We start from the raw sequence: 10139 nt of genomic DNA, 5'->3' as shown, positions 1-10139 counted from the left end.
GAAAAGCGCGACGGGGCTGTCCACGGGGGCCCCTGCACTGCCCATGGCCCAGAGGTGACTCATAATCCCCAGGCCAGCGCTGCCCCGGTGGATTAAGACCGCCGGCACCGCCAGTCTGTCGACTGGCAGCAACCTGCCGGGTGGACTGTGGCGGCTCTGCCAGGATCACAATGCGGGTGGTCTGACCTCCAACACAGCCCTGGCAGTCTCATGACCGCCAGGGAAGAAATGGGGGGCATGGTCTTTTGGAATCATAACGACCATACTTTGTTCTACACTTGTAGTATTATTTAAAGGAAGTGGCGTGGTATGTGATTAGCTGCTGACCTAGAACTCCCGGACCTAGGTTCTAATCCTGTCTGGACCAAAATACGGTGAGATTCTGGGCAAATCACTTCCATGTCACTGTGCTCGAGAGTGTAAATTTATCAAAATGAGTGACTGAAATAGGCACAAAAAAAATAAAAAGCAACAAATGTAAAGTGCGCTGCCTAATCCCCGCCACATCTTGTTTTCTGTAATGCCGTCTGGACTGGACTCGACTGGGCTGTTCTCTGTAAAGTACTTTATGTTCGAACTGTTCCAGCTGCAACAGAATGTTCTCTGTAAATCTCACTGCTGATACCTGTTGGGTCCATGCTATCGGAAATATTTAAAAAAAAAATATTGTTACACAACTCTTATCATATTTCTCAGTGTGCTTGGCCTCGTATGAAGTTCTTGAGTCAGAATAAAATGTGTAATGCACAATTACATCTCTTTGGAGTACGAACTGAATATGCGTTGCTGTTTTAATTCAGTTTAATACATCCCATCCAGGGACTTGATCTTACAATACTGGTGCACAATGTATTCATTAAAATCGATGGTGAAGACAAATACATTTAACAGTAACAGCCAAGAAACCTGACATGATTGCAAGATGAAGTGAGCTCTTTGACGTAGGATGTACCGATCCTGAATGCCAGGACATACATTTCTAAAAGGCCTGTGGTCAGCAGATAGCCTGCCAGAGATCGGCACGGCTTGCTGATCAGTGAAACACTCATCCTTAGAAAGTAGACCCGTGTTAGTGTGTCCAAGGGGGTCACTCTGTTTTTAGGTTCATGTACAAAACATTTATATCCGTTGTTTATACTTTGTCAACCTTAAATTACTAAGATTTCGTAATGTTTTCGGCCACACTTTTGACCTGCCTAAACCGGGATATAAGGAGTGTAGACGGCTTGCCCAAGAACACAGACTTTTTTTTGTAGTAAAACCAAACAAAACTCAATCCTTAAAAAAACACCCATAGCAAAGCGTCTTTACGACTCGAAATCTGGACAAAGTCGTCCCTATATGCAGGGAATGCCGCACTGTACGTACAACTTTGCAGAAAGCACCAACACTGTAAACCATGTAAACAATTCAATACTCTCTATAGATGTTCTGCTAACATTTAAACCTTACACCTTTCGGTATGATTTAGATTATAGGTTATTGTTTATGTTTTCTAAAAACGGAAGCATCTACAGCACAGTACATCATAATCTGAGCCTTAGTTCTAAACATGATGCAAACTCCACAGAGAGCCTCAAAGGCAAAAACCACTGCATAAGCAACATGGTGGCGATAAAGGAACAAACCACCTATTAAAAAAATAAAAAGAAGAAACAAGACAAAATGTGACTTGAGGAGAGAAGGGCTGCACCATGGAGGCAGGCCGCAGAAGTCAGCTTCAGCTTAATTTCTAGGTTAAACTGTATATAAAGGACTGCATGCCCTCCACCCTTTCACTCTGAATGGTTTATCTGCTGCTGCTGTGTGAATCCAGTAGTAAAGTTTCTAGGGAAGGTAGCAGAAGATATGTTGTTTTTTTAAACACTTGGGAGGTGGGGCAAAGAAAAATTCAGATTGCTGTGGTGAATAGCCCGGGTGAAATCAAACTGCAAGGCGCTGTCTGCTCTTGCTGAGATTAGACTTTCCCTTCATGAGCGTCATAGGGCCCTACACCAAAACCTAAATACATTCATTGAAACATTTTGCAAATTGCATTAGATCTGGTTAGCTGCAAAAGTCTTTGTTTTTGCTTATTTAAAAAAAAAAAAAAAAAAAGTATTCAATTTATTAAAAAGTTGGAATAATGTTACGGACTTAATGTACTTCCAAATGCACCAATTAACTACCTCATTTTCTGAAACCGTCACCATGATTGAAAACCCTAACACGTTTTGACCAAGTTTACTCACCTGATTTACTAAAAAATGCACGATCCGCCACTATGAATGCCCACAAGTAATCCTGACGATGTTGCAGAGCACTTACTAGAGTGCAAGGACGTTTTACACAGTTTCCTTTCTCCACTCCTGCCATGCTAGCTACACCTTTGGCTACAGTACATTAAGCGGGTATGTAATCAAAGATGCCAACTAACCTGTTATGGCCTAAAGGAGCGACAAAATAAATAAACTTTTGCACACTTGATTGCATGAAATTAAGGCTCCAACTTTGGGCACCAAGACTCCGTTTCCAAGAACCATGGCTATTTCAGCAATTAAAGGCTCCAGCACGGACATTGAAGATTCTGTCTCAGCATATGGAGGGCTCCATCTCTGAGAGCAAGAGTGTCCGTCTCAGGAAGCCAAAGCTCCTGTCACAGCGCACTGAGGGAGCGAAGGGTGCGTCTGAGTGAGCAGTGGCTCAGTCTCGGGTAACAAAAGCTCTGTCCCTAGGAGCGAAGACTCCATCACTGGGGATCAAGGCCATACATCGGGAATGAAGGCAAATCTAACTGAAAGCAAGGTCCCCCTCTGGGAAAGAAGATTGTGTCCCTTGGAATGCCGGCTACAAGTATGGAAATGAAGGATCCATTTTAAAGAACAAAGCTGTGCCCAAGTCAGTGAAAGCCCCCATAAGTGGAAGAAAGCCTCATGCCCATGACTGGAGGACCACTGATCAGGCATAAATATCTTTACGGAAGAAGTCAAGATCACTTTGGTAGGAAATAAAGATTCGGCTCTAAGACAGAACATTTTAGAATTTAGGCTCCATCAACAAAGGATCTGCCCACCCCTGAATGGTTTCCCTTGCACGGGTGGCCAGTCTTTGAATAACTGAATGAGAGACTTGGTGATCACAAGCTTTCTTCCTGCCTAATTCACTGCAGGAGTTGTGACTAGGCTTGCCACTTCTAGGACAAATAAAAACACTTTAACACTGTACATGTAAATAATCTACTTGGAAACAACAGAAAGGGACTATCCTGAGATTAGTGGGCTACAGGAAAAATGTAATTATATTAATTCGGATGATACAGAGACCAAACATGACTGTGACGGAAAATGTAAAACTCAAAACTGCATAATTTAGGTGGAGCAACCTCACCACACAAACCTTATAACTTTGTGAAGCTTGTGCTTTTGATTCATTTCCCCACATGCTCCCCTTTTTTAGAGCAGAGATTAGAGTGACCTCCACAAAGAGCACGACATTTATGCCCATTGCGACTGCTGGTTGTAATTCGATATCTAGCAAAGCAGCCTGGAGATTCCAGTGTGTCAACGGCAACCCTCGCTGGATGAAACTATGCCACGTTTATAATCAAAGGCTAGAAGACTTTTCTTACCATGTGGCCTGGACACGAGAGAGGACCGACCTGCATTCCTCTAGTTAAAGTGTTAAGGGCCTAAGCTAAGGATGGGTTCCATATGACAAACAATTGTGGTTCTGAAGTTGAATACCGCCATTCCAACCACACCTCTGCAAGGGTATTGATGAATATGGTCCTTCTGGCCACCTCGCCCCGATTCTGCAGTCAAACAGTGCCCTACCACCAACACCTCTGTACAGTATAGGCAGACAGGAACCGTCATAAGACCACTAAAGATCTACTGTTTACAGGATTACTCTAGTCACACCTGTGTGTTTCTATAGTCCGACATAACCATACCGACCAAATTGCAACATTCAGCCAAGATCTTTCGTTCACTGCTCTTTAGAGGTACAGCATGACATGGGGATCCCAGCCACAGCTCGCTGGCACTGTGCGTCACCATCAAACCATCTACACTGCCAGCCACACAGGAACTTTGTAATGTAAGATGAATTAGTAGAGTGCTGCTTGTCACCCGTGAGGGTATCCAGGCGCTGAGAAACACGTACGTGATCCAGCAGTCATTGGTATTTAACCCACTTCCTGAGAGCCAAAGGTGGACAGGATTGGTCATCACACTTTCATTGTGCTACAGTTAGACTAGATCTTTTAAGTGCATCTCTATATTTCAGCATTCGGACAAGGTTTTTAATCACAACTTTATCCGAAAGGATCCTTTCAGTTAGACCAGTGTAGTGCTCAATTCAGACAGCACCTTGAAGCACTCCACCATGTCCCTCCAGTCAGAAATCGGACATGCTCTTACAGCCACATACCTAGTGCTCTAGTAAACAGGGCCTGTCATCACACCTCTGTGTAGTGCTGTATACAATTAAAGAGGATCCATAGTGCCGAGATTGAACAGGACATTGGAAACCATGTTGTGTAGTGATTCAGGCAGAAAGGAGCATTCAGCCACAAATCTACTTTACCACAGAGGGACAGAATCTTTCAGTCACGCCTCTATAGTGCTACCACTGAATATAATCAGTTAGACAAACATGTGCATAGTTGAGTGGGCTCTTTAGGTCTCGTGTACAGTGTGAGTGTTAGACAGGATCTTTTAAACACATCTCTACTGGCATGGAAGTCTGGAAAAAGAATGTCTGGGCCTTTCTATCACTTGGTCTACAGTCAGACAGGATGTTTTCAGCCAGACCACAGTTATTCTGAAGTGAGTCCTAGATCCCAGGTTTGCTGCAGGTAGGGTGACCACCTCACTCCAGGTCATTACAGACGCGGTCTCCAGGCCTGCACTTTACGCCTACAAATAATTTATTTAATTAGTTCAATGGAAGAAAAACAAAGCAATACAGAATGATTTAGGCTGTCACTCAGGAGTCCAGGACTTGAAAGTGTCTGCACTGCTTGGAGGGAGGTGGTCGCACTAGCCACAGAACGGAGACCCCCACTGCACGCAATCTCTAGACATTCACTAAAAAGGAAGACTGTCTTATCTAACTGCGGTGTATCACCTCCATTTTCTTTAGCATAAGCAGGTCTGCATATGTGAAGTCTTCATTGATGTCCCACCTGCCTTGCCTACGTCTGTCGTCAAGGGAGTAAACTAGAACCAATTGTCCTGCTATGAATGAACTCTTCTAGCTTCTGGTTTCCTTGAATGTTGCACCCAAAATCCGGAGGCGGAAAGGGAGTTCAGTTTTCCTCCATCAGGATAACAGTTTGTTCATTCTGATTCCCAATGTGAAGTGAAGGAAGACCATCAGCCCAAGAAGGTGGAGGGTGTCTAACGAAAAAACGGCCCTGGTGAAGAACTGAAATGCCTTGTGCATTGATTTGTTGCATCCAGACAGTCTGTGCTTTGCTTTTGGGAAACAGAAGATGGTGTCCGATATTGGAGAAGCAGGTTTGAGTCCAAGATACATAACACTGACTTGTGGAATCTCTTTGGAGCAAAATTATCTCAAACCTCTCAGGTGAAAGTTCTTTATCACTCTGGAGGAAACGATGATGACTTGGTGATAGCGTATGTATCTCGACCTATAGGTCTAGACCTCAACAGGGCTGCAAAAGAGGACAACTTGCAAATAATTAGAAAAGTTCTAACCCGATTACGAATGTTGAAAATGGAGGTAACATGGTCACAACACTGTCTAAGTTAGGCCACTTCAGGAAAAGGGGTCCCATAATACAGTGTTGAGATACCCTGCCTCCAGGCAATAATGAAAAGATTACAATGATAAAATATTCTGATGTCAAACACAATATTCGTCTATACTGTTTGAGAATCTAGTGCAAGCATGCCCAAAGCTTTCATCTTCTTTCTCTCAGCCCTGGAGAGCTGGTAGCAGGTCTGCTATGCTGTCCACATAGTAATCTGGGACCATGCCCTGCCTGGAGGGGCATCCGCTGCTCTGGTGGGCCTGCACATCCTCCAGAGTGGAGAACCCCGTCAGGGTCAGTATGGTTCGGAGCCCACAGTTGGTGCCCATGAGGATGTCCGTGTCCAGCCGGTCTCCAACCATGACCGTTCGAGCAGGGTTGATGGTGTATTCTCTGGATACACAGTCCAGGATGAAGCGGGTGGGCTTGCCAACAATCTGGGCCTGGCGGTGAGCTGCTGTCTCCACAGCTCTCACCAGACATCCAGTGCCTGAAAGAGAATAAAAGAGCATGAGGTGCTGTGCATCAACACAAAAGATTTCAAGCCTCTCAACCTCATTCCCATTATAACCACAAGCCCTTAGAGTAAGAAGAGGCTTTACAATAGCATAAATCCTGACCCTCAAAGGGTTTAAACATTTTCTCTTGTTTTTACTGGAGTGTGGAGTGGGAAATTGTGTCACTTGCTTGTTTGTTTGTTTGTTTGTAGTATTAGGAGTGTACAACGGGGCGGAAACCTAATCACTGCCTGTGCAGCCATGTCTTATGGAGGATATTCAGTAAGTGTAGTCACAAAACTGCTGAAAGACCAACCCAACGTCATTTAAGAGGCCCAATGGAACCCTGTGATTGTTTGGGGGTGGGTGGGATGCAGGATTTTGATAGAAAACATTTTGTTTCGTTTTCCTGAATCCCCTTTAAATATTCTGGAAAAATAAGCCACTCTGATGTTTTTAGCAGTCAAGTGATGTCATACAATAACTCGGCTGTCAGGACCAAAAAAGCACAGCTACCCTTCTGGAGCTGTTAAGGGCGACTGGGCTCCTTACTACACTGTGCTGAATGGTTGGTGGCGTCCAAACGTGGAAAACAGAAAGGGTGGGGTACTCAGAAAACAAGCATGAGGAACAATGCGCACACCCCAAAGGGAACCCTTTCATGCCATCCCATGTAGGGGCTATCTGTACTGTTAGGTGGTCAGATCAAAAGTGAGCTTTGTCTGTAACAAGCATATATTGCAAGCGTAGGCCATAAAAGAATATATGCTCTAACCTTAACTTGGACGCCTTATGCTTGTGGTAAAATACAATTGTTAATTTAAAAACCATTCAGTAATGCAGCTGTTTTACTAGTGGTATTTTTTTTTTTTTACAAGCCTATTCGTTATCATGGTTGTGTTGCGCAACATCACACAGCAGGGCTGGCTTTAGCGCTGGTGGTTCACTGGCAACGGTCTGCCTCTGGCATGTCACATTTCCCACTGTTCTCCTGTCCTTTTTCCATCGAGGTGGGTAGAACCTCCTAGTCATACCCAAAGCTCCACTGCCCTTCACTCTTCTGGGACCCTTTCACCTGAACTACCTTCCATCAGTCCATACCTTCAGGACTGCTCTCAAAGCATCTCTCATTTACACAAAGGAGCAGAGTCTACCCTCTTCACAATTTTCTTTCGGAATTACATGGACTCCCCTCCCTCCATAAAATCTTCCCCTGTAGATATGCTCAGGAAATACAAAAAGGCAAAAAAATGTAGGACTGCAGATGCCAGGACGCACAGCAATGTCTGACAACATTTTACACCTGACATGGGAGAACCTAAGAGCTCTGCACATATCTCTCCCCATAAACCTCTCGTGGGCGCCCACTTCACTATTCTTGGGATTTTCATTCAAAAAACAGCATGGGCTTTGCGCAAAGTATGCACTACAGATAGCTCTATGTAATCTGAATACTGGGCAGTTCTATCTCAGATGGCCTCTCAGCCTCTGACCCAAGTTCGATAAAATGAGTGCAGTCGGTTTTTCAACGTTGACACAATTCAGTTCAGAAAATGTTGCTAGCTAAGTTTAATAGTAGAGATTGCACGTGTTGAGCTCTTGAACCAAAGTTGCCAGACAGTGCGCGTGGACAAGACACCACTTTTCCAGGTGAGTTTTTTTTTTTAAATATTGAACTAAACAATGCATCCTGGGAGTTGTGGTCCGGTTCCATTCCCCCTGTAGCTCTGGCACGCCTTCCCAGCCCCCGTCCTCACCTGGTATGGCTCTCCCCCCTTCCAGGGGGAGCCGGGTGTCCGTGTTGGTGGCCAGGAAGAGGCACGAGGGGTCCTGCAGGTAGGCCAGGGCCTTGGTCAGCTTCATGTAGCTGAAGTGCTCGTCGAAGCCCACCACCACGGCCCTCACCTCGGGGTCGCGGCTGACCCCGGCCCAGTCGCCCATGCCGCCGCTGACGGGGTCCGGCCCGGGCCCCAGGTAGGGGATGCCCTGGGCATCAAACTCCTGGCATAGCGCCTTGCCGCCCATCAGGTAGACCTTGCCCTCCAGCCGGGCGACCCTGCGCAGGTAGAGGGCGGTGCAGAAGGCGGTGCCGAAGACCTCCTCCTCGCGCACCTCGAAGCCCATCCTCCGCAGCTTCTCGGCGTACATCCGCCGGGTCTTGGTGCTGTTGTTGGTGATGAAGAAGACCTGCTTGCCCGCCCTCTTCAGGCCGTTGATGACCCGCGGGGCCCCCGGGACCACCTGGTCCCCGCGCCAGATGACCCCGTCGCAGTCGAAGAGCACCGTGTCCACCGCGCCCGACAGGAAGTCCTTGGCCGCCGCCCCGGCCAGACGCGCGCACTTGGAAGAGGACATGGCCGGGAAAACTACCGAGTGCGCAGCGTAGCGCCCAGAAGACGCATTTACCGGTTTCTGGGCGCTGGTAAGTTTGGTGGCAAAGGGAGCGGATGTACAAGGAAATAAAGGCGACTTGCCCAGGATCACAGGGCTTGGTTAAACGAGGAAGCCGAGATTAAAACTTAGGTTGCTCAGGGCCCCGCCTCGTTTCACAGCGGAAAATACATTTACTGTACAACCGCACCCGGAGCGCGCCCCTCTCTACAAAGGCATTAGGTTAAAACCCGACTCAGGTTTCACTAAAAGGGGAAAGGTGGCATACACTGGAAATAAATAGCTGCCGCTGGCACTGCCACCCAGACCCGCAATAGCGACAGGCGCGTCCGATGCCACCGTTTTGTGCAACCAAGCCTCCTACGAAAGTCTCCCATGATTGGTCGATTTGCCAAGCTGAAAGTCCGGATTGGCGATGGATGACTGCAAGCAAGTTCGCCACCACCCGGCTTTCTGACCTTTTCTGGTTTCACTGTCAAAGCTAGAAGTGCGCCGAGCTGCTTAAAGCGCCAGCGCAGCATTTCACAACCCGCGCAAAGGGACCCGACAGCAGGAGCACCACAGGATGCAGAGGTCGAGAAGTGATGGGGCAGCAACAGCTGTTAAAATGCACAGGCCCAGGAGTGAACAACCAGGCTTCTCTTTGCATTCTGGGACTTTTATTATCCCACTAGAAAATCAGGACGACAAATCCTAGAATACAAATCAAAAACCTGGACTGGATGAGCTGCTCACGCAAAGTTCGGTCAGGGAAACCCGGTAGCTTCGAAGGAGGACTCTGTGGAATTACGTCCCGTTGCAATATCAGAGCGAGCCATCGGTTCCCTATTTCCCTTAGTGGGTTTTAGAGGAGAAGCTCAAAGCCAATCGCTTGATAGCAAATGTAATCCCTTGGCAGGGGTGGTTCCGAATATCAAATTAAAGGATATCTAGGAAGTGGCATCCAAGTCAGGTCTGTCACCTTCAGTCAGTCCTGGGTTTTTGGCACATTCTGTGTTGAGATTTTTGAGCCCATACTCCGTGTGAAAAAAAAAAAAAAAAAAACATCCCACGAACGCAGCTGCATTCGTTTTGGCTAAAGCCAGAACTAAATAAAAGCGAACTGTACATGTGTTCTCCCACCTACATCACTCTTTTTTTGCAGTATTATATAGCGTGAACTCGACCCGAAGCCATAGGAGCGCTTTACATGCGCACCCGTTATATTACACAAGGACACATTCATTTTTCGGCAGGCGCGGGGACATTAAGTGATTGGCCCAGCCCTCTCAATTTCTTGCACTCTTGCTGCCTAGGCCTCGATACCTTTGGCTTATCATCTGGCTTTCTTACCCCTTCCCTCTCTGTTTCTCCTTCTGTCTTTCTTGCTCTCACTTCCTCTTTCATGTCTACAAATTCGGTTGTCAGCCACCTTACAACTACCCCTTCCTTCTCCATGCCGTCCCTCTGCAGACTATCACATCCTCCCCCAGGTCCCCTTCGGGTCAGCAGAG

At 46.7% G+C, this 10139-nt stretch overlaps 1 protein-coding gene across 1 annotated transcript; it reads right to left on the bottom strand.

Annotated features, from left to right (window-relative positions):
• Positions 1-773: 773 nt before the first annotated feature.
• Positions 774-9298, bottom strand: PGP (phosphoglycolate phosphatase). The gene is made up of 2 exons (XM_069209724.1): positions 8013-9298; positions 774-6248 (listed from the first exon to the last, which is right to left on the bottom strand). Exons 1-2 carry the CDS (start codon positions 8608-8610, stop codon positions 5923-5925), a joined length of 924 nt encoding a protein of 307 aa, XP_069065825.1. The 5' UTR covers positions 8611-9298; the 3' UTR covers positions 774-5922.
• Positions 9299-10139: the final 841 nt, after the last annotated feature.

The sequence above is a fragment of the Pleurodeles waltl genome, chromosome 10, assembly GCF_031143425.1.
Source record: "Pleurodeles waltl isolate 20211129_DDA chromosome 10, aPleWal1.hap1.20221129, whole genome shotgun sequence".
In the NCBI taxonomy this organism is placed as follows: domain Eukaryota; kingdom Metazoa; phylum Chordata; class Amphibia; order Caudata; family Salamandridae; genus Pleurodeles; species Pleurodeles waltl.
Note: the sequence above shows the minus strand (reverse complement) of the source record. Positions and strands in the feature narration are given on the sequence as shown.

Excerpts from the sequence above, each read along its gene's own strand:
- PGP (XM_069209724.1), bottom strand. The coding sequence starts at position 8,610 with ATGTCCTCTTCCAAGTGCGCGCGTCTGGCCGGGGCGGCGGCCAAGGAC. Across the intron at positions 6,249-8,012 it reads AGGGGGGAGAGCCATACCAG|GCACTGGATGTCTGGTGAGA; the intron begins GTGAGGACGGGG and ends ATTCTCTTTCAG.